Source organism: Leucoraja erinacea, chromosome 29, assembly GCF_028641065.1.
Source record: "Leucoraja erinacea ecotype New England chromosome 29, Leri_hhj_1, whole genome shotgun sequence".
NCBI lineage: Eukaryota > Metazoa > Chordata > Chondrichthyes > Rajiformes > Rajidae > Leucoraja > Leucoraja erinaceus.
This window is the reverse complement of record NC_073405.1, coordinates 11,892,843-11,920,273: the sequence shown is the minus strand read 5'-3', so window position 1 is coordinate 11,920,273 and position 27,431 is coordinate 11,892,843. Positions and strand designations below refer to the sequence as shown.

The 27,431-nt window shown below is 43.2% G+C and overlaps 1 protein-coding gene across 5 annotated transcripts in view; it reads left to right on the top strand.

The window, feature by feature from the left end:
- Positions 1-27,431, top strand: part of nfic (nuclear factor I/C) — a 436,656-nt gene that overhangs the window by 393,014 nt on the left and 16,211 nt on the right. For all 5 annotated transcript variants that reach the window (XM_055658628.1, XM_055658629.1, XM_055658624.1 and 2 more), the window contains one exon: positions 812-897. In XM_055658628.1, the coding sequence (XP_055514603.1) occupies positions 812-897 (86 nt within the window). The remainder of the gene's footprint in view (positions 1-811; positions 898-27,431) is intronic.

The window sequence follows — 27,431 nt, the reverse complement described above, 5'->3', positions numbered from 1 at the left end:
CAGCTACGCATTTTCTTCGAGACACAATCTGTAAAGTTCTACAAAGAGAAAGTTCTATTCTCTCTGACTCGTGGAGGCCAAAAAGCACAACAGCGATAGGTTTACATTTTAGCTCATGAAACATATTGGCTACAAAGCCATTTCTATAAATATGATCAAGTAAATAAACTGTTGGTCGCCCTCACTTTGAACAGCAGTAGGGTATCAACCATCAGCTTCCTTCTCGATAAGATCTGCAGGATCTAAAACGTAAAGAAGTAGGAAATAACAACACAGCAGGCATTAAAACTTTAACCAAATTTCCCAAGCCTTGATGGGTACGTTGATTGTTTTCCCCTTGTCTCCCACCCCACGTGCATCCTTCCTTCAATTTTGAGAACTTCTGAGAACAGTTGCTTTTTTTAACCTCCTTTTTGAAATGATTTAACTCAAGAAAGAAAATGTCAATATTTTGTTTCTTAGGAACATTGCTTATTAGTTCAGTTTGGAGATACAGCATGGAAACAGGCCCTTCGTCCCACCGAGTGCGCGCCGACCAGCGATCATTCCGTACACTAGCACGCGCCCACACACTAGGGCCAATTTACTATTCACAGAAGCCAAATTAACCTACAAACCTTTACGTTTCTGGAGTATGGGAGGAAACCGGACCACCAAGGACCCTCATCTCACATGGCTTCCGCTCAGCCTGTTGTGTGTATGTACATGTGGTTCAGCGATTCTATCGATCTAATGAAAATGTGTTTGAGTCATGATGTGGTCAATGTGCCTGGGCTCTGACATTGCTAGTAACAATGCTATTTTATTTCAGCGTACACAACACCTGGCACACCCCCAGCTAACCGATCCTTTGTGGGAATAGGACCAAGAGATCCTGGTAGCCTTTATCAGCCACAGGTATTGTAGAAGATCCAGTCTCACTGTGCTTTGTACTTGAGACCTATTCATTTATCACTCGCTCATCATTTTATCTTTCAAAATATGCTTGAGAACCAACAAGCATATTTATTCTGAAGATTGTTTTCTGATCAATCCTTGTGAGATAAGTTGAAATGTTTTTTGAACTGCTAGCACCACTATTATAGGGGTTTGTTTTAGTTGTGCAAAAAAACATTTGGGGGTATTAGTTCAATATGTCGGTAGTGGGGAAGATGCTGGAGTTGATTGTTAAAGATGTTACAGCAACGCATTTGGAAAGCAGTGACAGGATCGGTCAAAGTCAGCATGGATTTATGAAGGGGAAATCATGCTTGACTAATCTTCTGGAATTTTTTGAGGATGTAACAAGCAGAATGGATAAGGGAGAGCCAGTGGCTGTGTTTTATCTGGACTTTCAAAAAGACTTTGACAAGGTCCCACACAAGAGATTCGTGGGGGTAGGGCATTGACATGAATAGAGAACTGGTTGGCAAACAAGACGCAAAGAGTCGGAATTAACGGCTCCTTTTCAGAATGGCAGGCAGTGACTAGTGGGTGCTGGAAGGCTTGGTGCTGAGACCCCAGTTATTTATAATATGTATTAACGATTTAGACAAAGGAATTAAAGTGACATCTCCAAGTTTGCGGATGACACAAAGCTGGATAGCAGTGTGAGCTGTGATGAGAATGCTGCAAGGCTGCAGGGTGACTTGGATAGGTTGGGTGACTGGGCAGATGCATGGCAGATGCAATATAATGTGGATAAATGTAAGGTTATCCACTTTGGTGGCAAGAACAGGAAGGCAGATTATTATCTGAATGGTGTCAGATTAGGTAAAGGGAAGGTGCAATGAGACCTAGGTGTGCTTGTACATCAGTTACTGAAAGTAAGCATGCAGGTACAGCAGGCAGTGAAGAAAGATAATGGCATGTGGGCTTTCATTGCAAGAGAATTTGAGTTTAGGAGCAAGGAGGTCCTACTGCAGTTGTACAGGGCCCTGGTGAGACCGCACCTGGAGTATTGGGTGCAATTTTGGTCTCCTAATTTGAGGAAGGACATTATTGCTATTGAGGGAGTTAACCAGGTTAATTTCCGGGATGGCGGGACTGACATATGATGAAAGAATGGGCTTATATTCACTGGAATTTAGAAGGATGAGAGGGCATCTTATAGAGACATGTAAAATTTTTAGATTGGACAGGCTAGATGCAGGAAAAATGTTTCCGATGGTACACAAAAATGCTTGAGAAACTCAGCGGGTGCAGCAGCATTTATGGAGCGAAGGAAATAGGCAACGTTTCAGGCCGAAACCCTTCTTCAGACTGTCAGAACAAAATGTTTCCAATGTTGGGGGAGTCCAGAACCAGGCGTCACAGTTTAAGAATAACAGGTAAGGCATTTAGGACTGAGATGAGGAAAAACCTCTTCACCCAGAGAGTTGTGAATCTGGGGAATTCTCTGCAGTGGAGGCCAATTCATTGGATGTTTAGCTCTGAGGGCTAAAGGAATCAAGGGATATGGGGAATAAGCAGGAACGGGATACTAATTATAGATGATCAGCCATGATCACTGAGTATATGTATATATGTATGCACTGAGTACGAGCTGCTTTTAATCTCATTGTACATGTATAGTGACAATAAATGGCATATCTATCTATATATATCATATGAATGGTGGTGCTGGCTCGAAAGGCCGAATGGCGAATGGCTTACTCCTGCACCTATTTTTTTATGTTTCTATACAATGTCTATAAGTGATCCTAGTATCTTGCTCATTGTAAAGTGATTGTACAAGCTTGCCATGGATCTGATATAAATTATTTGAAGTATCAGTTGACATCAAAGTCTTGGTAAATCGTGCTTAAAGAGACCATTTTAATGGTTAGAATTCACAGCAAAGTCTCCATCCCTTTTTGTCAGTGTAGTTCTCTTTAAGGGATACAATCTTTGCACACCTAGTCGGAGACTTCAGCAAATACTTTCTTCATTAATTGATATCGTACAAGGATCTGGAACATTTTCTTGGCTAAGGCAACCACTTTGTTGGCACGAGTTAATTTACTACTTTGAAACATTTTGAGCAACCTAGCCCAAATTGACGTGTTTAAGGATCATTTTGCAAAGCAGCACCAGATGTGAGTAATAGCTACGGAATTGGCCCTATGATGTTCTACCCTGCGGCCTGCCTTGCAGAGATGTAGCCCAGGCCATCTCCCAGACCAGACTCCCTACCATTGACTCCATCTACACTTCAAGCTGCATCGGAAAAGCAGCCAACATAGTCAATGCCTTATCCCACCCCGGTCATTCCTGCTTCTCCTTTGCTTCTGTCCGACAGAAGACACAGAAGCTTGAAAGCGCACACCACCAGACTCAGGAATACCTTCATCCCCTCTGGTATCAGGCTTCTGAACAGTCCTTCCATCCGCTAGAGTACTGCCTGATTCACCTTGACCCCATTGCGGACATTGCACTTTGTCTGTGGAAATGATGCCCTACAATGCCGAGAGCTATATTCTGCATTCTGTATCTTCCCCTTTGCTCCACCGACTGTACTTGAGTTTGGTTTGTTTGTATCTACATGTAATATTACCTGATCAGATTGGATAGCTCGCAAAACAAAGCTTTTCATCTTACCCCAGTACGTGTGACAATAATAAACCTCACCCTAAACCTAAATGTAATTACTAGTAAGATGAGGTTTGTTCTCCCAGGAGAGGGATGAGCACAGATCTGGCAAACGCCTCCGTTGCCATGCGGTGAGAACGGAGAGGTTGAGAAGGAGTTTCTTCCCAGAGGCAATTCGGACTGTAAATGCCTATCTCACCAGGGACTAACTCTACTGAACGTTTTTCCTACCATTATTTATTATGTAAAAGAATATGTGTGTTATGATTGTGTTTATAGTTTGTTTGGTTGTTTGGTTGTTTGTCTTTTGCACAAAAGTCCGCAAGCATTGCCACTTTCATTTCACTGCACATCTCGTATGTGTATGTGACAAATAAACTTGACTTGACTTGACTTGAGATGAGGGTGAGGACCAATGATGGGTGGGGAGGTGTGTGTTTGGGTGGGGACATGTCAAGGACCTTCAGCAATCCCTCAAACAAGACTAGGACTTGTCTATCACTGACTACATCTCTCTCAAGCTCCCTCATTCAGGGGCTGATGTATGGATCCATTGGGTGGTCTGGCAAACTAGAATTAAAGGAAAAAAGAACTAAACAGCATGAAAATAATGAGAGGATCATGGCAATTATGTTCAGCCAACTGTGCCTGGGTGAGTGTTAGATCTTTGACTGAAGTTATTCACTCTTAATACCATCTCTCTCCTCGTCTCCCATTTCCTTTTCAATTTACCCTTTTCAAGTTCTCGTTCAGTTTGCTTTTCAATAATGTCATCAATCCCTTTGCAAGCAAAGGAAAACGACTTCTCTAATTTTCCACTTTGATAGTGAACATGGTTACCAAACCTATGGGTTTTTAAAAAGTATTTATTTACCCTTCCCTTTCAAAAGTATAAAGCTGCAGAACGGAAGAAAAACAAATAAATCAAAAATGGCAACTTAAAACGATAATAGCAAATGGGATGTGATGGAAAAACGGCAGATTAAAGGGATAAAGCAGAGTTTTATATTTAAAAAGCAGAATAATTGAAAGGCAGTGATGAATTAGGATTTACATGTTGCGACGTTAAGAGAAATACCTACTTTAATTTAGGGGGCAATGATACAAGTTCTGCTTAAATATTAGGTTGGAATCATGATGTGAATAAGATGATTATATTTCGTTAGGATCACAGAGAGAGCAGATCTTCTGATGTGATTCAACATTAAAAATTGTTCGGTAATGTTCCTCTGAAGTAGTATGGGTTGATTTGAGTCAAGAGTCGAGAGTATTTAATTGTCATATGTACTGACAATGGAACAGGCCCATAAACCCACAGATAATATAAATATATATATTAAAAACATAATATAAATCAATAACTGTAATGCAAGATTACCATAAAGGTGCAAAAGCAGAAGCCCACAGTGGAATCAAAGACACAGTTTGTCGAAGTTGATAGCTCCTGAGGGTTAGTGTTGTGCAGTGTTCAAGGGCGTTGTGGTTGTTGGGAAGAAGCTGTTCTTGAATCAGGTGGTCATAGTTCTCAGGCTCCTGCACCTTCTTCCTGATGGTAGAAGCGAAACGAGAGCGTGGCCAAGGTGTTGTGGGTTCTTCATGATATTGGTTGTCTTTTTGAGGCAGCGCCTCCTATAGATCTCTTCGATGGTGGGGAGGTCAGTGCCATTAATGGACCAGGCAGTGTCCACCACTTTTTGTCGTCTCCTTCACTCCTGGGCATAAAAGGTTGCTGAACCAGGCTGTGACGCAACCAGTCAGTCTGCTCTCTACCTTACACCTGTAGACGTTTGCTGCTGTTGAACATCTGCAACATTAGATCAACAACCCAAATATACAGAGGCACAAGGAACTCAGTTTGCTGATGACAAGACGTTTCTAGCTGTTGATTACAATGGCGTCATATTGTCACAAATATTGCCTTCAACATTCCTAACTGTTGGTAGAAAAGACATACACATCACCCACTTAACTTGGCGATAAAGGCTAAATGTTCTCCCATTCTATGACAGTTTTAGCCACTTACTCTCTCAGACATGGAAACAAGGAACTATAGATGCTGGTATACAAAAAAAAAGACACACAGTGCTGGTGTAACCCAGTGGGTCAGACAGCATCTCTGGAGAACATGGATAGCTGCTGTTTCTATTCGAAGAAGTCTAAAGAAGGGTCCAGAGCTATCCATGTTGTCCAGCGATGCTGTCTGACCCACTGAGTTACTTCAGCACTTTGTGTGGGGAACCAAGAATGTTTGCAAATTGCATGGAACTATATCTTTCTCTGGCCATTAAGTTTGTCTAAAAACTCAACTCAAAAGAGGCTGGGAGACACTAATCTCCGACTTTTATCCGTTACTCTTGCTACTTCTAGGATGAAGTGAGCATCCGAGAAATTAACTGAAATAATTGTTTCCTCGGAGTTCATTAATTTCCATGCAGGATAAGTGAGTGAGGAATTGTGTGCGGGCACAGAAGGATGAAAATAAAACTGAGTTTTGAACTTCGCCCGAAGCATCAGTTGTTGTCATTTGCACGTTAATGGAATAAGAGGCTTTCAGAACTGGTTGTGTGACTGGGGAGTTCTAATTATAAATGCACATGAGCTGTCCAGGGACTGCGCATCTTTCCCCATTCCCAGCCATCAGACATGACACAGTTCTTTCAAAGAAAGATGGATTGCTTGATACCTGAACACTGTGCAGTGCACCAGGGCCAGCAATGCATTTACATAGAACACAAAGCGCTGGAGTAACTCAACGGGCCAGGCAGCATCTCCGAAGGACATTCTTACTATTGAGGGAATGCAGCGTAGGTTTACAAGGTTAATTCCCGGGATGGCGGGACTATCGTATGCTGAGAGAATGGAGCAGCTGGGCTTGTACACTCTGGAGTTTAGAAGGATGAGAGGATATCTCATTGAAACATATAAGATTGTTAAGGGCTTGGACAAGCTAGAGGCAGGAAACATGTTCCCAATGTTGGGGGAAGTCCAGAACCAGGGGCCACAGTTTAAGAATAAGGGGGTAAGCCATTTAGAACGGAGACGAGGAAACACTTTTTCTCACAGAGAGTGGTGAGTCTGTGGAATTCTCTGCCTTAGAGGGTGGTGGAGGCATGTTCTCTAAATGCTTTCAAGAGAGAGCTGGATAAGGCTCTTAAAAATAGCGGAGTCATGGGGATATGGGGAGAAGGCAGGAACGGGGTACTGATTGGGGATGATCAGCCATGATCACATTGAATGGCGATGCTGGTTCGAAGGGCCCTTTGGCCTATTCCTGCACCTATTGTCTATTGGCTATTGTCTACTGACATGGACAGGCAATGTTTCGGGTTGGGACCCTTCTTCTGTCCCTGAAAACGATCTCGACCCGAAACGTTGCTTGTCCATGTCCTACAGAGATGTTGCCTGACCCACTGAATTACTCCAGCACTTTATGTTCTACTTAAGAATACAGCTTCTGCAGCCCCTTGCATCTGCAACACATGCTTAAGCACGTGGGGGTAAATATGTAACCAAGGGGTAAAACTGCGTAAATCTTCTCAATGAGTATATATTTGAGTTCAATATAAAGTGTTGGAAGTACTCAGAGGGTCCTGTAGCATCAGTCGAGGGAGCGTCATACAGCCATACAGCGCCAAAACAGGCCATTTGGCTCACCTAACACATGACAACCAAGCTGTTCCACTACACTAGTCCCACCTGCCCACTTTCCTCCCATTTCCCGCTAAAGCTTTCCTGTCCATGTATCTGTCCAAATGTCTTTGAAATGTTGTCATAGTATTTGTCTCCACAACCCCCTCTGGCAGCTCGTTCCATATAACCACCACTGTCTGTGTGAAAAAGTAACATGGCGATGCTAGGTTGAGGTTTATCATACAGCAAATCAAGAGGCAACTGCTTGGCTAAAGGACTTTGCATTCGCTAAATAAAAATTGACATTGTCTGCGGTAAATCCTGGCACTGCCTTCTAGGTTTATCGAGGTTTATTATTGTCATGTGTACTGAGGCACAGTGAAAAGCTTTGCTTTGCATGTCATCCAATTCGATCAGATAATATTATACATCTATATAATTAAAAGTCTAATCTTGACCACTTCCTGTTTGCGCTGTATATTGATTTTAGAATAAAACGCTACCACGTACGGCTGTGATTTCTGGCCATCTTACTCAGAGTCCCCCTCTGCTCATCAGGTGCTGAGGATTTTTCCCATCGATTAAAAATAAAAGAGTTAATAATGTTTTAAAAATGTTGAGATTCTCTCTCCTGTCAATCATGCCATGAAGGCCACTCCCCTTCTGGTGGGAGGGGGGGAGAGACTATAAAACCCAAAAGTGTGGGTGTGGCTCAATCTCTGCAAGATGTGGGAGTGAGAGGTCACGAGAGGTCACGACTCTGTCTTTAGTGGCCTTGCACCCTGCTTGAAGTGGTAGGAAATTGCACTTGAATTTGGTGGCCTAGCACCCTGCTTGAAGTGGCATGAAACTGCACTTGAATTTGGTGGTCTTGCACCTTGCCTGAAGTGGCATGAAACTGCACTTGAGTTTGGTGGCCTTGCACCCTGCGTGAAGTGGCATTTCAAGGAATAGTCGTGAGTCATCTGCCAGAAAAATTCCAATGTCAGCCATGGGGCAGAGGTGAATCAGACAGGTGTCTTTACCTTCTGCCAGACGGGAGCAGGGATGACAAGGAATAACCGAGATGAGACATCTCTGTTTATGTTGGCTCCTTTCCTGAGCCAGCCTAAAGTGTAGATGGAGTAATTGGTGGGAAGTCTGGTCTGCGTGATAGACTGGGCTACATCTACAATTCCCTGCAATTTCTTACGGTCTTGGGCAGAATTGTTCCCAAGCTGTGATGCAACCCGACAGTATGCTTTCTGTGCTGCACCTGTAGAATTTGTTGGAGACATGCCCAATTCCCTCGGTCTCCTGTGGAAATAGATGCATGGATGTGCCTTTGTGGCAGTTGCACCTTAACTCACGTACTATGTGGAATCCCTAAACAGTGAAGAAAGATCTTTTACTGAGAGGTTTCCACTTTCTTCTGTCTTTGTCGAGTGCCAGTTGTAAAAGCTGTAATCAATACCAATGCAGTACAGGGCTTACACAGTGAGGTCGATCAATAAGTAGAAATTGAAGCTCCAGTAATTGAAATCTTTACAAAGTGTCACCTTGCAAATCAGCAAATTTAAGGAATAGCAGAGGAATATTAATGCTGGGAGCAGTGCCTCTCGATGAATGATTAATATCTGCCTGTTTCAGAGGCTTACATAATCCTTCCACTGTGTAAGGTAACCAGGAACAGCAAACCACTGGGGGATGAGAAGGTCATTGAAGTTATGCACTGCTCTTCAAACACTGAGAAGACTCAGCATTTGATTCCAGCTCAGATTCTTGAGATGAAAAATCTTTGTCAAAAGTACGAGTTTCAACATTCTTAACCACATAGAAAAAAAAAGATGTTAATTGATCATTGAATGCAGAACAGGAACAAGCCCTTCAGCCCACGATGTCTGTGTCGAACACGATGCCAGGTTAAACTAATCTCCTCTGCCTGCAGGTGATCCATTCCCCTCTATTCCCTGCATATCCATGTGTCTATCCAAAAGCCTCTTAAATTCAACTATCATATCTGCCTCCAGCACCACCCCTGGCAGCGCATTCAAGACCCATCACTCAGTGTGAAGAAAATTGCCCCGCACATCTCCTTTAATGTTTGCCTCTCTTACCTTAAAGCTATGGCCTCTAGTCTTTGACATTTCCACCCTAAGAAAAAGGTTCTGACTGTCCACCCTATCTATGCATCTTATCTCTGATCTTCATGATTTTATAAGCTGCCATCAGCTTAGCCTTCAGCCTTCTACACTCCTGGGGAAAATATCCCATCTTATCTTTCTTCTCCTTTTAACTCAAACCCTCCAATCTTGGTAACAAACCTTGCACAGCATGCACATGACATTAACCAGCCAATCCTAAAATAATAATGCAAGCCAAAGTACACAGTGCAACCTTATAGGAAGTCCATAGTACCTGTAGTTTGTTTCTGAGGTAGGAAAGAACTGCATTGAAGAGAGACACAAAATGCTGGAGTAACTCAGCAGGACAGGCAACATCTCTGGAGAAAAGAAACATGTGACGCTTCGGGCTGAGACTCTTCTTCAGACTGAGACTGAAGAGATAGCCTGAAGAAGGGTCTCAGTCTGAAGAAGGGTCTCGACCTGAAACTTCCCCTATTCCTTTTCTACAGAGATGCTGCCTGACCCTCTGAGTTCCTCCGGCATTTTGTGTCTAGTTTCTGAGGTAGGGTTGCAGTTAGGGTTGTGCACTGGGGTTGGAGAGCCTGATTGTTGATGGGCAGAAGCTGGTCTTGAACAGGGAGGTCCATATTTCACAGTTTAAAAGCAGCAGACATTTATTTATTACAGACCAGGAACACTGACAGAACTTTGTGGACTTCACCATGCTGGTTTTGCAGTGTGTTTCGTGCACAGTGGATACCAGCTGTATATAATTTAACCATTTATGACCTTTCCAGCACTCGCACCTCAATCTCAATTTTTGATGAGGCTCTCATAGTTCATGCACGATAATAATAGTGAGATTGTACAGCTATCCGAATGCTAACGAGCAGTCTGGTGGTTGTGCCACCTCTGGCTTGGCGTGACTCAGGGCAATGTACAGATGTCCTCCTTCTAATTAGCTGCCACGTGCTGCATCTCTGCTGCTCGCAAATAATTAATGAGGCCGCACGTGGTGAGATAAAGCCTGGAGACCTCCTCCCATTGATCTGCCCCAGCAGATAGTCATCGAGTCAAAGAGTCACACTGCACGGAAACAGGCCATTCGGCCCAACCTGGCATAACGTTTTTAGAGACATTTGGACTGGTACATGGATAGAATAGATTCAGAGGGTTAAGGGCTAAGCATGGGCAGGTGGAACTAATGTGGATGGGGCATGTTGGATACATGGGCAAGTTGGGCTGAAGGGCCTGTTTCCACATTGTATGACTCTATGTCCATGCAAACCAAGATGCCCCATTCATGATAGTTTCATTTGCCTGCATTTGGTCCATATCCCTCTAAACCTTCCCTATCCATGTAGCAAGGGTTTTTTAAATGTTATTATAGTACCTACCTCAACTACCTCCTCTGGCAGCTCCTTCCATATACCCAACTCTGTAATAATATTACCTCTCAAGTTCCTATCAAATCTTACCCCTCGCACCTTATATCTATGTGGTTTGGTTCAACAATGTCCATGCCGGTTATGATGCCAGGTTAAACCAATCTCCTCTGCATACACGTGATCCATATCCTTCCATTCCCTGCATATCTATGTGTCTATCTAAAGCCTCTTAAATGCCTCTTAATGCCACCATTGTATCTGCCATCACTATCATCCCCAACAGCACGTTCCAGGCACCCACCACCCTCTGTGTAAAAAAACCTGCCCCGCACATCTCCTTTAAACTTTGCCCCTCTCACAATGCTAATACGCTAATACGACGGCACAGGATGGTGAAGAAGGCTTTAAGGATGCTAGCCTTCATCAGTCGACAGCACTGGAGGTTGGCAATCTAGAGGTGTATAAAATCATGAGGTGAATACACATATTCTGTTTCCCAGGGTAGGGGAATCAAAAAGGTTAGGCCACAGGTTTAAGGTAAAAGGGGAACGTTTAATAGAAACCTGAGGGGCAACGTTTTCACTCAGGAGGTGTGTATATGGAAAAGATGCCAGAGGAGGTAGCTGAGGCAGGTACAATAACAAGCACAAGGATAGGAAAGGTTCAGAGGAATATGGGCCAACCATGGGCAAAATGGACTATCGTAGGTGGGGCATTTTGGTTGGCATGGACATGTTGGGCCGAAAGGCCTGTTTCCCTGCTGTTTGAATCTATGGCTCTCATGTGGCGTTTGACACACCTTGTGTTCACTCAGTTTGACACTTGACACACAGTTTGCCCAAGTGACATCTCTATCACCCGAGCAACCACTGCAAGTGTCGATCTCACCATGAAGTTCTTTCAGTTTGTTTTATGTCAAGAAAATAATAAATCTTCCAATTTCAGTAAAGCTGGGTGATATTTTAAGAGGAAGAGACCAGACCCGAAACACCACCTGTCCATGTCTCCAGAGATGCTGCCTGACCCACTGAGTTACTTCAGCACTTTGTGGCTTTTTCGGTTAACCAGCATCTGCAGATCCTAATGCCTCCATGATAATTTTTCTATGAAAGGAATACTAATTAAAAAGTAATTTTAGTTAAGCAACTGAATTATATTGAATGCACAGTGGTACAAAGGTGATTCTGAATAATCTAATTGAATGCCTGTGTTCAATGGCCTCTCAGCCCATCTTAAACCTCGGAAAATTACCTCTTGAAATAGATAATTTAATCATCAGGTTAATATAAATGCTACTCATTGCACCAATGAAACACTGTAAAAAAGTATGGCAGCATTTTACATTGAATGCTTGTTTGAAGTTGTTCTACAGAGGGTTTAGCCAAGTTGGTTTACAGTAGTCCCACATTTTGTGTTCACACAGTACTTGTGGCCAGATTCCTCACTCCTGATTGTATACATGGATTTTATTTTTCTTTTATTTTTCTTTGAGTCTGCCTTAACATGGCAGGAGGCAATTTGTAGTCGGCAAGGGCTTTTACATAAAATATAGTCTAGTCTTCGATGGAGGGCAATGTTCTGCACGAACATTGAATTCATTAAACTTTATCCAGCAACTGCTGAGAACGCAGCAAATATCACAAATATATTTCCCTTGCTCTATGCTGCGTAAAGAAACCCAGACCATGGGTGGCACAGTGGCGCAGTGGTAGAGTAGCTGCCTTACCCGGGTGTGATCCTGACTATGGGTGCTGTCTGTACGGAGTTTGTACATTCTCCCCGTGACCTGCGTGACTTTTCTCCAGGATCTCCGGTTTCCTCCAAGGGCGTGCAGGTTTGTAGGTTAATTGAAGATAGTCACAAAATGCTGTAGTAACTCAGCGGGCCAGGCAGCATCGCTGGAGAGATCCTCCATTCCTTCTCTCCAGAGATGCTGCCTGCCCCGCTGAGTTACTCCAGCATTTTGTGTCTCTCTTCGATTTAAACCAGCATCTGCAGTTCTTTCCTATACATTTTGTAGATTAATTGGCTTGGTATTATCATAGATTGTCCCTGGTGTGTGTGTAGGGTGGTGTTAGTGTGCGGGGACCCGCTGGTCGGCGCGGACTCGGTGGGCTGACGGGCAGTGGCGGACTGGGTCTAAAAATATTGGTTGCCAGGAGACAAAGGGGGCCCACCCACAACTACAATGCTATCATTTAACAGGGGCCCACTTGCCATCACTTGCTATCATTTCATCAGGGGCCCACTTGCCATCGGGCAAGCTGACACCCTGGCCAGTCCGCCACTGCTGATGGGCCTGTTTCCGCTGTATATCTAAACAAAACTAAAGTACATTTCTGATATCCACCGACATTTTCCATGATTTTGACTACATTTTCACCTGGGTGCCCCTGTGGCGTATGGTTCTGTCACTGTTATATTAATCGGACTAATTAGATACAAACTCTGGTCTCCTAAAACACACATCAGTGGTTTCCTCCATGTGGATACTAATGATCTACTTAGTCATCGCCTCCCCTGTAATTTATCTCTCCTTTAGTTAGCAAATTAGCAGCTTGCAGATAGAAGGTTTAGAAGATATTTAATTAATAAGTATCTTAGAAGGCTTTTGCTTTGGTGCTTCACCAGAAACCCGAATTGTTTGTTTCTTGTGGTGGAAAGCTGCTGAGGGTGATTTATTCTGAGGTTGAATGTTAATATTTTGTTTGTATAGCGGGATGCTTGTGAGGAACAACTCCCCATAATTATAATCGTGGCAAGGCAGAAAGGTCAAATATTCCAGTGTGAGTATTGTTTGAGTCCAAAGGAGAGTTTTTCTGGACAAATTACACGGCAGTTCGAAGATGCCATTAGGCTGGAAAGAGCGCAGAGAAGATTTACGAAGATGTTGCCGGGACTCGAGGGCCTGAGCTGCAGGGAGAGGTTGGGAAGACTGGGACATCACTCATTGGATGTGCTTAGGGGCGATCTTATAGAGGTGCATAAAATCATGAAGGGAATAGACAGCATGTATACATGGACTTTTTCCCAGGTTAGAGGGATCAGGAAAACAGAGGGCAGAAGTTTATGGAGGAAGGGGAAAGATTTAATGAGGATCTGAGGGGCAACCTTTTTACACACAAGGTGGTGGGTATATAGAGCAAGCTGCATGAGGAAGCAGTTAAGGCAGGTACTATAATGACACTGAAAAGGCATTTGGACAGGAGTTGTTTAGAGGGAAATAGATAATAGACAATAGGTGTAGGAGTAGGCCAATCGGCCCTTCGAGCCAGCACCGCCAATTACTGTGATCAAGGCTGATCCATATTCAGTGCCCCGTTCCTGCCTTCTCACCTTGTCCCCTGACTCCACTATCTTTAAGAGCTCTATCTAACTCTCTCTTGAAAGCATCAAGAGAATTGGCATCCACTGCCTTCTGGGGCAGAGAATTCCACAGATTCACAACTCTCTTGGTGAAAATGGGCTTAACATAGGTAGATGGAAATGTCTTAGATGAGGCATCTTGGTCAGCATGGATGAGTTGGGTTGAAGTGCCTTTTAAGGTGCTGTATGACTATGACTATTCCATTCTGATATGTGATCATGAGGGCTGTTACTCCATTTATTTAATCTGAATACAGGAAGGATATGGAGGCTTTATCAGAATGCTGCCTGCATTATCGTATATTATCTTTAAGGAGAGTTTGGTCCAGTTTTCCACTGGAGTGCCAGAAGTCGGGGGGAACTGGATGAAAGTATAGATAGAGCCGTCTTCAGCGTGTAAAGAGCATGCACTTGTATATCAAGAGCGATTTTTTTACACCAGGCATGAATTAAAACTAGCAGCGAATCTGAAATACAATGTATTTCGCTAGAAAAGTAGACAAATGCCAATTTATTCTGTCTACTGAATATAACTAATAAGAAAAACATTATACATAAAAGAGATGAAAAGGCCTGGAATTTTGTTTCGGTTAGTTTTGTTTTCTGGTTACTTTGCCGTCTTTCTAAAAGACATAGTAGTAAAATTAGACTATTCAGCCCATCGCGTGTAACCCTGCCATTCATGGCTGATCTATTTTACCCTCTCAGACCCATTCTCCAGCCTTCTCCCCGTAACCTTTTATGCCCTTCCTAATCTCAATCTCCGCATTAAAAATACCCAAGGATTTGGCCTCCATCACTGTCTGTAGCAATGAATTCCACCCTCTGGCTAAAGAAATTCCCCCTCGTCCCATTTCTAGAGGTACGTCCTTTTATTCTGAGGCTGTGCCCTCTGCTCTGAGAGTCTTGCACTAGTGGAGAGATCCTCTCCAAGTCCACTCTATCTAGGCCCTTCATTATCGGGTAATCCGACACTGTACACTGTTCATGTTACAACTCTCGTTCCTCTAATAGCGAGGACTATACACAGTGCACAGCTGCAATCACTGTGGCACCTGGACTCCACTGGGAACAGAACTGCACGTGGGAGAATGCCAAATGTCAGCCTTGGTAGTTAACAGGCGGCATTGGAAATTGTAAACAGTTCATAATGGAACATCCTGTCTACTAACAAGGCCACACAGAAGCAATTTATTTTCCAGGGCACAGCTCTGGATTAGAAAGTTATTAATTCTAATGGAATCAAAAAAAGGCTTTTAACTTGACATTCCAGAGGAAGGCAGATGACCTTTGAAAGTCAAAGCGATCAGATGCTCCACTCTATTCGCGGCACCCTTCAACGTCCTATAGCCCTGCCCTCAAAATGCATTCCAGCTTCCCGTCACAGTGCGATGAACCTCCAGCTCCGAAACAGGAAATACGGAAAGTAATAGGGTTTGATCCTGACCACGGTTGCTGTCTGTGAGTGGAGTTTGCACGTTTGCCCCATGACCGCGTGGGTTTCCTCCGGATGCTCCGGTAAAGCACCAGGTTCTGGGCCAGGGTTCTGTCCCTCAGTCAATCATCAATGCACTCTTTTACATGTGGACACGTCCAAAGCTATTACTTATATTCAAAGCACTTCCGCAGCTTTTTAACCTTGGCAAATATGTATCCCTTTAAATAATAAATCAATGTGGAGCAGTTGGTAGAGCTGCTGTCTCACAGTGCCAGAGGCTCAGGTTCGATTCTGAGCTCGGGTGCGGTCTGTGTGGAGTTGGCAGGTTCTCCCTGTGACCGCATGGGTCTCCACCAGGTGCTTCGCTTTCCTCCCACATCACAAAGACGTGCGGGCTTGTGGGTTACTTGACCTCTGTAAATTGTCTCCTTGTGTGTCGGGAATGGGGTAACATAGAACTAGTGTGAACGGGAGTGATCGCTGGACAGCATGGAACGTTGGGCCGAAGGGCCTGTTTCCATGCTGGGTCTTTTAAACTATTCAAGCAGTAATGCTTTGCATAACCACCCAAACATTTTTCTGGAAACACATTTTCTTTATAACAGACTGTGGTGTGAATTTGTCGATTAGCAACAGGATGTGCCAGCAACAGTTCATAGTTTTAAGGTGGTTTTTTTTGCACTTTTTAAGTTTCATAAGCATTTTAATCACCACTTTTGGAGAAAGTGTCAAGAAAGCAACATGAAAGTTTGTTGCCTGCTCTTTTTCATTCATACATACAGCGTGGAAACAGGCCATTTGGCCACCATGCCCGTGCTGACCGAAGGGTCCCAATCCAAATTGTTGCTCCCCATGTTCTCCAGAGGTGCTGCCTGAATTACTCCAGCACTTTATGCCCTTTTTTTGGAAACCAGCATCTGCAGTTCCTTGTGTCTCCATCATCTGTTCCATACTAGTTCTATGTTATCCCACTTTCTCATCCACTCCCTACACACTAGGGACAAATTACAGAGGCCAATTAACCTACTAACCGCAACATCATTTTGACATGTGAGAGAACCGGAGCACCTGGAGGAAACCTACGCAGTCACAGGGAGAACATGCAAACTCAACTCACAGGATCTAACCCGGGTCTCTGGTTGTCAGGCAGCAGCTGCGTCATTGTGTGTCACCATCCGATCTCCCCAGGAGCAGCAAACCTCTGATTAATATGACTACAGTATAAAGTTACTAAGTTGGTTGCTCAATGACTTAGTCTGGGCCAGATACGTATCTGGAGAAAGTAAAAGACACAACTTGATCCATGAAGCTTTGCTCTGCCCGACTATTAACTGGGCTTGAACTGGAAGGCATTTAAAGACTGCATGGATGAACGACAAAAATTGTTCATCCCAGTTTGGCAAAAGAATAAATCAGGGAAGGTAGTGCATCCATGGATAACAAGGGAAATCAGGGATAGTATCAAAGCAAAGGATGATGCGTACAAACTAGCCAGAAAAAGCAGCATACCGGAGGACTGGGAGAAATTCAGAGACCAGCAGAGGAGGACGAAGGGCTTAATTAGGAAAGAAAAATGGATTATGAAAGAAAACTGGCAGTGAACATAAAAACTGACTGCAAAAGTTTTTATAGATATGTGAAAAGAAAGAGATTAGTTAAAACAAATGTAGGTCCCTTGCAGTCAGAAACAGGTGAGTTGATCATGGGGAACCAGGATATGGCGGACCAATTGAATAACTACTTTGGTTCCGTCTTCACTAAGGAAGACATAAATGATCTGCCGGAAATAGCAGGGGCCCGCGGGTCAAAGGAGGTGGAGGAATTGATTGAAATCCAGGTTAGTCGGGAAGTGGTGTTGGGTAAATTGAATGGATTAAAGGCCGATAAATCCCCAGGGCCAGATAGGCTGCATCCCAGAGTACTTAAGGAAGTAGCTCCAGAAATAGTGGATGCATTAGTAATAATCTTTCAAAACTCTTTAGATTCTGGAGTAGTTCCAGAGGATTGGCGGGTAGCAAACGTAACCCCACTTTTTAAGAAGGGAAGGAGAGAGAAAACGGGGAATTACAGACCAGTTAGCCTAACATCGGTAGTGGGGAAACTGCTAGAGTCAGTTATTAAAGATGGGATAGCAGCACATTTGGAAAGTGGTGAAATCATTGGACAAAGTCAGCATGGATTTACGAAAGGTAAATCATGTCTGACGAATCTTATAGAATTTTTCGAGGATGTAACTAGTAGCGTGGATAGGGGAGAACCAGTGGATGTGGTGTATCTGGACTTCCAGAAGGCTTTCGACAAGGTCCCACATAAGAGATTAGTATACAAACTTAAAGCACATGGCATTGGGGGTTCAGTATTGATGTGGATAGAGAACTGGCTGGCAAACAGGAAGCAAAGAGTAGGAGTAGGGTCCTTTTCACAATGGCAGGCAGTGACTAGTGGGGTACCGCAAGGCTCAGTACTGGGACCCCAGCTATTTACAATATATATTAATGATCTGGATGAGGGAATTGAAGGCAATATCTCCAAGTTTGCGGATGACACTAAGCTGGGAGGCAGTGTTAGGTGTGAGGAGGATGCTAGGAGACTGCAAGGTGACTTGGATAGGCTGGGTGAGTGGGCAAATGTTTGGCAGATGCAGTTTAATGTGGATAAATGTGAGGTTATCCATTTTGGTGGCAAAAACGGGAAAGCAGATTATTATCTAAACGGTGGCCGATTGGGAAAGGGGGAGATGCAGCGAGACCTGGATGTCATGGTACACCAGTCATTGAAGGTAGGCATGCAGGTGCAGCAGGCAGTAAAGAAAGCGAATGGCATGTTGGCTTTCATAGCAAGAGGATTTGAGTATAGGAGCAGGGAGGTTCTACTGCAGTTGTATAGGGTCTTGGTTAGACCACACCTGGAGTATTGCGTGCAGTTTTGGTCTCAAAATCTGAGGAAGGACATTATTGCCATAGAGGGAGTGCAGAGAAGGTTCACCAGACTGATTCCTGGGATGTCAGGACTGTCTTATGAAGAAAGACTGGATAGACTTGGTTTATACTCTCTAGAATTTAGGAGATTGAGAGGGGATCTTATAGAAACTTACAAAATTCTTAAGGGGTTGGACAGGCTAGATGCAGGAAGATTGTTCCCGATGTTGGGGAAGTCCAGGACAAGGGGTCACAGCTTAAGGATAAGGGGGAAATCCTTTAAAACCGAGATGAGGAGAATTTTTTTCACACAGAGAGTGGTGAATCTCTGGAACTCTCTGCCACAGAGGGTAGTTGAGGCCAGTTCATTGGCTATATTTAAGAGGGAGTTAGATGTGGCCCTTGTGGCTAAGGGGATCAGAGGGTATGGAGAGAAGGCAGGTACGGGATACTGAGTTGGATGATCAGCCATGATCATATAAAATGGCGGTGCAGGCTCGAAGGGCCGAATGGCCTACTCCTGCACCTAATTTCTATGTTTCTATGTTTCTATACCGGAGTTGGATGAGGTGGGATCCCATTGAAACCTACAGAATAATGAAGGCCTAATTAAAGTGGACCTGCAGAGGACCTTTCCAGCAGTGGGAGAATGTAGGACCAGAGGCCGCATCCTCAGAATAATAGGACATACCTTTGGAATGAAGATGAGGGGGAATTTCTTGAGCCAGAGGATGATGAATCTGTGGAATTCATTGCAACAGAAGGCTGTGGTGTCAAGTCAATGGATATTTTTAAGGTGGAGATTGATAGTTTCTTGATTAGTACGGGTGTCTGGGGTTATGGGGAGAAGGCAGGAGAATGAGGTTGAGAGAGAAAGATAGATCAGCCATGATTGAATGGTGGAGCACTCAATGGGCCGAATGGCCTAATTCTGCCCCTATGTTTTTTATGGCCTTCTGATCTTTGATCCAGCATTCCATAAAGGATTAAAGAAAACTTGGATGTGTTTAGGAGTAACCGTAAAATGAAGGACGCTAGTTGCATTGAAGATTGATGGGGATCTAGGTGGTGTTCAAAAACTTTAGATCTATCCTTTATCCTGGTGGGATTTAGATGAAAAAGGATTAATGGGCTGTTAAATGGTGGAACTACTTTAATGCCATTGAGGAGTATAATACTGAGAAAGAATGTTTCGGTGTGAATAAAACCAAGTCATTTCAACTCACGATGTTGCTCATATTCTAGAAAGGTCATGGATGCATGTTACAGTGATTCATTAGAACGGAGTGCATTAAAAAAATGCCTTCAAACACACACTTAGACTTGTTAAGCACTTCAAAATCCCTGGTACCAACTGTCTTACTTTACTCATGGTCAAACACACACGCATACTCACTCACGAACACACACACGGAAACATACACTCAGATGCACATGTACACACAGACGCACACACACATACTGACACAGACCCGCACACACTCACACATGCATACAGGGCCAGCCTTAAGCCAATTGGACCAATTGCTCCCAATTGGGCCCCATGCCTAAGGGGGCCCCACGCTAGTCTGGTGGGCAACACACTCTATCCCCTCAGCAGCGACCCCAGTAAGTGAAATTCCTCACCGACAACAACACAGCCCCGCGGTTAACTCTCAATACTGAAACCAGTGCTGGAAATGGGGGGGTACGCAGGGGGACGGCGTTCCCTACTTTTCAGTTTCCAGCTCGGGTTTAATGAGCACTGCAGAAAGATTTGAGTCGTTTATCACTTGATTCAACTGAGACGAAAACAATTTGTTAACTGCCACTGTTAGCACTTGTTAACAGCCAGTAGCTAACACGTCGTTATACATTGTGTCATCAATACATCAATCTGCATTCCTCAGTCAATATAATTGTGTTTTGACCAAGTATTAATTACGCCGCGTTCTTTTGAATAAAATTCACAGCAGAATTTCTTAAAACTTACTGTCATAATGGGCTCCGGACCAGGTTGCACGGGCTTCTTCTGTGCAGGTACAGTCATTCACCCACGTTATTTTAAGAAGGAACTGCAAATGCTGGAACAATCGAAGGTAGACAAAAATGCTGGAGAAACTCAGCGGGTGAGGCAGCATCTCACCCACTGAGTTTCTCCAGTATTTTTGTCCACCCACGTTATTTAGTAATTTGTACCCGTCATTTAGGGATGTTATATGAATTTTTTTTTTAAAGTTTATGTGTTTTGTTTTCTCTTTCTCCTTCAAGGTTAATTCTTCTGTTTGCCTTTATTTGCTTCAGTTTTATTTAGTGTTATTTATCACGTTGTGGTTGTGGCTTTTGAACGATTCGTTGAACGTTTGTTCGTATTATTTTTTTAATTAATATAAATTCATAGCGTTGCCCAAGTGCCAAATCCCTTCAGCTGTACCTGCAACTGAAGCTACGGGCAGACCTTGAAGAGGCATTGACACTTTGTTTTTATGTAGAGGGGTAATAGAGAAGGGCTCCGGACCGCAAGCTCACTGACTGAATGATACAGACGTCCTGACTGAAAATCACACCCTTCCGATCAATTATTTTAGGATACGTCTTTCTAGAGAACATGCTACTTTTTGCTTTGCCCATTTTCAAAATATAGAATTTTGAATTTGGCGTTTCATTGGCACAAGTAGACTACAAAGATCGTAATATCTATTTTTTTACACACTGTAACTTTCTACATTTCTACTTTTGGATATGTATGTGGCAATTATGGCTCATGGAATTTTCTCCCACACCACTAATTATATTGGTAACAACATATTTAAATTTTCGATCTTTCCCAACCCCTTAAAAAATGCCTGAAGAAGGGACCCGACCCTAACTGTCGCCTAGCCATTCCCTCCATAGATAGACACAAAATGCTGGAGTATCTCAGCGGGTCAGGCAGCATCTCTGGAGAGAAGGAATTGGTGACATTTTGGGTCGAGACCCTTCTTCGGACGCTCCATAAATCCAGCCTGACCAGCTGAGTTCTCCAGCACTTTATGTTTTGCTCTGAAAATAAATCCGTGGTCCGTTGAAGAAACAACACAATAGACCACTCTGGAAGTGCAAGTTTTGTTGTATACTTCATACTGTAGAACGCATCATAATACACCTTGAGTGAATTATTTTTTTTAATCTGGTCTAGAATTCATCGATATCCACCCTATGTACCTTATATCAGATTTAAATCGGAATTCCGATTTTTTGTTTTCCTATTTGTCAATATTTTGGTGGCCAATCAACCGCTATCTTTAAGGGGGTTGCATCCAATCACCGACCAGCTTCCCTTAAAATTCCCATCCAATCAACAAATCGGTCTCCTCCTGTCCAATCAGCCGCTGTCTCCAAGGACATTGTGTCAAATCACATAATGCGCTGGTCATTCGGCAGCCAACCAATTATACTGGTGCCCAAGAAGAGCAAGGTGACGTGCCTCTATGAGTATCAACCAATGGCATTAACATTGGTGGTGATGAAGTACTTTGAGAGGTTGATCATGGCGCAAATCAACTCCTACCTCGACAAAAACCTGGACCCACTGCAGTTCGCCTAACGCCACAACAGATCAACAACGGTGGATGCGATCTCGCTGGCTCTCCACTCCGCTCTGGACCACTTGGACAACAAAAACTCATATGTCAGGCTGTTATTCATTGATTACAGCTCGGCATTTAATACAATCATCCCCTCCAAGGTTACCAAACTCACAGAACTGGGTCTCTGCGCATCCCTCTGCAATTGGATCCTCAACTTCCTCATTCACAGACCACAGACTGTTTGAATTGGTGGAAAGGTGTCAGCCTCGATAACAATCAGCACAGGAGCACCTTAGGCTGCGTGCTCAGTCCCCTGATGTACTCACTCTATACTCATGACTGCGTAGCCGGTCATAGTGCGAACACCATCATCAAGTTCGCTGATGAAACCTCTGTTGTGGGACGTAACACTGATGAGGACGAGTCAGAGTATAGAAGAGAGATCGACCGACTGACCAAATATGCCAGCACAATAACCTGGCCCTCAACACCAGCAAAACCAAGGAACTGATTGTGGACTTTGGAAGGGGTAGGATGGGGACCCACAGTACCGTTTATATCAACAGGTCGATGGTGTAAAAGGGTCAAGAGCTTCAAATTCCTGAGCGTGCACATCTCTGGTCTCTCCTGGTCCGAGAATACTGATGCAATTATAAAGAAAGCACATCACCGCTTCTACTTCCTCAACTCAAACAAAACTCTGAACATTAATAGCCCATTATTTGCACTTTATCTGTTTATTTATTCATGTGTGTATATATTCATATAATGGTATATTGACACACTGATCTGTTCTGTATTCATGCCTACCATATTCTGTTGTGCTGAAGCGAAGCAAGAATTTCATTGTCCTATCTGGGACACATGACAATAATCTCTCTTGAATCTCACATACTGACACACTGACACAGCACGTACACTTACACACTCACTCACACACACACCCCCCATTTGTTCCAACTGCACCACACAGCTTTGAGAAAGGAGCCAAAATAGTCAAATAGTCAAAGACCACCCCAGTCATTCCTTCTTCTCCCCATTCTCGCCAGGCAGAAGGTACAGAAACTTGAAAGTGTGCACCACCAGACTCACGAACAGCTTCTTCCCCTCTGTTATCAGTCTTCTGAACGGTCCTTCCACAGGCTGGGTTCAACCTTCCTCATTGCAAACATTGGACTCGTTCACTGGAACTGTTGCGCTACAATGCTGAGAAACTCTATTCTGCACTCTGCTATCTTTCTTTTCACTCTACCTGCTGTACTTGTGTTTGGCTTCATTATATTCATGTGCGGTATGATCTGGTCTGATTGGATAGCACACTGACAAAAGCTTTTCTCTATACCTCGGTACATGAGATGATAATAAATCTAAATACGCACACACACACACACACACACACAGACCGGAACTCATAGATACACTGAAATTCATATTTCACATTTTGTAAGAACTCATGCCACAGCAGTAGCTATTTTAAAGTTGTAAAAGTCCGAAAAGTCGCCAGCTTTTGTAGGGAATGGCACAAACACGGTGGTCTGAATGATTCCACCGTGCTATAAAATGCGATGACAGTTTATAATGCTTTTCAACCTGTGATCATATTAAACTTATTGAACTCATTGATGATGCCGAACTTCAGCTGAAACAGGGCATTGAGCTGAGGCTTATTATTGTCACATGAACCGAAGTACAGTGAAAAGCTTTCTTTGTTTAGTATGTAATCATTCCAGATTATACTATACATAAATACAATCATGTCTAACTCAAATACAATAGGTAGAGCAAAGGGAAAGGTACAGAGTGCAGAATATAGATTAGGTTTAGGTTTATTATTGTCACAAGTACCGAGGTACAGTGAAAAGCTTTGCTTTACATGTTATCCAAACAGATAGGATAATACTACACATAAATACAGTCAAGTCTAACTCAAGTACAATAGATTGAGCAAAGGAGAAGATAAGAAGTGCAGAACATAGTTCTCTGCATTGTAGCGCACCAGTTCCAGGCGCAACGTCCAATGCCCACAATTGGGTAGAGGTGAATCGGACCATACCCTAGCTTATGGAAGAACCTGATAACAGAGGGGAAGAAGCTCTTTCTGAAGAAGCAGTAACTATCACGTGATTATCATAACGTTATTCACCTCCCAGTCTGCAAAATGTCTCCTGTAACAAAGTTCAGAAATGTTCTGAATAAATGAGTGGTATTTTGACCTTTGCATTAATTCAAATCATTTTGCCGAAGATTTGCTGCCTGCATTGTTTCTCTGATAAGCAAAATTCTGCCTCAGAGCTGCTCGCTTCCCATCATTTTTTTTATCTCCGTTTGCAAAATAACTTGATATTTAGCCCAAAGGGTAATTTAGTGGGTTTTAAAGGCTGTTAAATGCATATCTGCAGTGAGTGCTGCTGGCCACAGCTGGTTAACAGCAGACTGAGGAAAATAACCATTAAACATATCCAGAATACCATTTTCTGGATACTGTATTTATATAATTGAACGTAGTAAATTGCATCTGAAGCTTTTGCATTTTTTTGTTTTGAAGAAACTGATATTATGGTATCAAATAGTCCAGGGTGAAGCTATGAAGCTCCTAATAGCAAATACCCTCCACCAAATTCTTGGCTGAAAGCTGAGAGTAGTCTCAGAGTTAACATATGATGAGCGTTTGACGGCACTAGGCTTCTACTCAATGGAGTTTATAAGGATGAGGGAGGACCTCATTGAAACATACCGATTAGTGAAAGGCCTGGCTAGAGTTGATGTGGAGAGGATGTTTCCACTAGTGGGAGAGTCTAGAACCAGAGGCCATAGCTTCAGTATAAAAGGACGGACCTTTAGAAAGCAGAAGATGAGGAATTTATTTAGGCAGAGGGTGATGCATCTGTGGAATTCATTGCCACAGACATCTATGGGGGCCAAGTCAATGGATATTTTAAGGTGAAGATTGATAGGTTCCTGATTAATATGTGTCACGGGTTATGGGGAGAAGGCAGGATGGGGTTTAGAGGGGAAAGATAGACCAGCCATGATTGAATGACAGAGTAGACTTGATGGGCCGAATAACCTAATTCTGCTCCTATGACTTATGAACATAAGTTCTACATGACTCCTCCCAATACCAGAGGTTTTATCTGATATTAAATTGATGTACAGAGGGTTCTTGGGGTACACGTCCATAACTCCCTGAAAGTGGCAACACACGTAGATAGAATGATTAAGAAGTAATTCCCTTAGATAATATATAATAAACACACATTTAATAAATTAATAGCCGCAACACAAATGCAAAAAAGGCCAAAGTGTTTAGTGCAACTAAAGACAGCCATAGTTCACATTTGAAGTTAGTGCTGAGCAGTGTTCAAGACACCTGATGGTTGTTGGGAAGGACTATACTTGAACCTTGATAGGCAGCTGGTGGACAAAGGCCAGCGATAAAAAGACAGAAGGTGTGAAACCTTCTAAAAAAAAAAGGAGCGATGAGTTGTGAGTTGTGAAGCTAGAGGAACGAATGTAGGTGGCAGGTGAGGGGGAGGGGAGAAAAAGGTGCAAAGTCCATAGTTGTGGTTAGTGTTGTGTGTTGGGTGTTGGGATGAAGCTGTTCTTGAACCTGGAGGTCATGATTTTCAGACTCCTGTACCTTCTTCCTAATGGCAGAAGTGAAATGAGAGAGTGGCCAGGGTGGTGGTGACCTTTTTGAGGCAGCACCTCCTATAGATTCCTTCGATGGTGGGGAGGTCAGTACTGGGCAGTGTTCACCGGCAGGTTTCATGCAAGATGCTTTAGCTATGTATTTTAATCCTTTCAGAACTCTAAAAAAAAAAGTGATCATCTCAAGTGAAGACCCAACTGACTGAAACATTGCAACTCTTTCCCTCTAATAACACCACAGGTTTGGGAGCATCCCACAGTGTCTTCTCTATGGCTGCTGATTCCTTTTGTAATTCATTTAGTTTCAAATAATAATGCTCGGAATCATACTCATTAACAATTAGCTAGCAGAATAAATCTCTGTCCTGAACTTTATTGCCATTTATTTTCTTGATAAGAGCTTTTAGGTCACAGTATAACATTTGTTTCCAAGTACTTACGTTTATTGAGCCAGGAGGCATTGCTCTGATTTATGTTTGATGTGTCCTGTGGCATTTGCATCTTCTATATAAAGGCACTGAGGTGGATATCTGTTTATTGATGTTGAGACATCAGTTGGAAGTGGAGCTGCAGATGTTTTTAACAGGTGTCTTTGGGGAGTTGCTGAGTTTCCAAGGCTAACACTGAAACTCATTAATCTATGGCGAAGTAGAGCCACCGAATATAAGGCAAGGACTATTTCATTTGCGGTGTAGTTAAACAGTAATCTTATATAGAGCTTAGAACATAGAACTTAGAACATAAGGCATAGAGTATAGAACATTGAACAGTACAACACAGGAACAGGGCCTTTGACCCACAATGATTGTGCTAAACATGATGCCAAGTTAAACTATCTAAAAGTACATGATTCAGATTCAGATTCAATTTTAATTTTAATCCCTCCATTCTCTGCACTCCGATGTGTCTATCCAAAAACCTCTTAAATGCCACTATCATATCTGCCTCCAACACTATTCCTGGCGGGCCTTCGGCCTACAACGTCTTTGCCAAATATGATGCCACACCAACTCTTATCTACCTGCACATAATCCATATCCCTCTATTCCCTGCATATCCATGTGCCTATCTAAAAGTCTCTTAAACGCCACTCTTCATACCTTCCTCCACCAGCACTTCCAGCAATGCGTTCCAGGTCCCCACCAATCTTGTGTAAAACATTTACACAGCACATTTCCATTAAACATTTCCCCTCTCACCTTGTAGTTAAGCCCTCTACTGCTCGACATGGAAATATATCATTCAACATTGAATCCCAAATCTGAAGGATAGGATTAAAATTACGTGCATAATATTGCAGGTCACCCTGTTACAGGAAGGATGTGGTGATTTTGGAGAGGGTGTAGGTGAGGTTTACAAGGATGCTGCCTGGTTTAGGGAAACTCTAAGGAGAAGTTGGACAAGCTTGGATTGTTCAGTCTGCAATGTTGGAGACTGAGGGGAGACCTGATAGAAATGTATAAAATTACAAGGGGCGCAGATAGGGTAGACAGTCAGTCTTTTTTCCAGAGAGTGAAAATATTGAAGACATAGCTATAAGATAAGAGGTGGAAAGCTTAATTGAGATGTGGGGGACATCTTCATTTACATAGATAGTAACTCAGCATCTCTGGAGAGAAGGAATGGGTGACGTTTCAGGTCGAGACTCTTCTTACATAGCTTGGAATGCGATGGAGGCAGATACTTTGAGCACATTTGAGCCCCATATCTGAGGAAGGTTGTGCTGGCTCTGGAGAGGGACCAGAGGAGGTTTACAAGAATGATTCCAGGAATGAGTGGGTTAGCATATGATGAGAGTTTGACAGCACTGGGCCTCTACTCGCTGGAGTTTAAAAGGT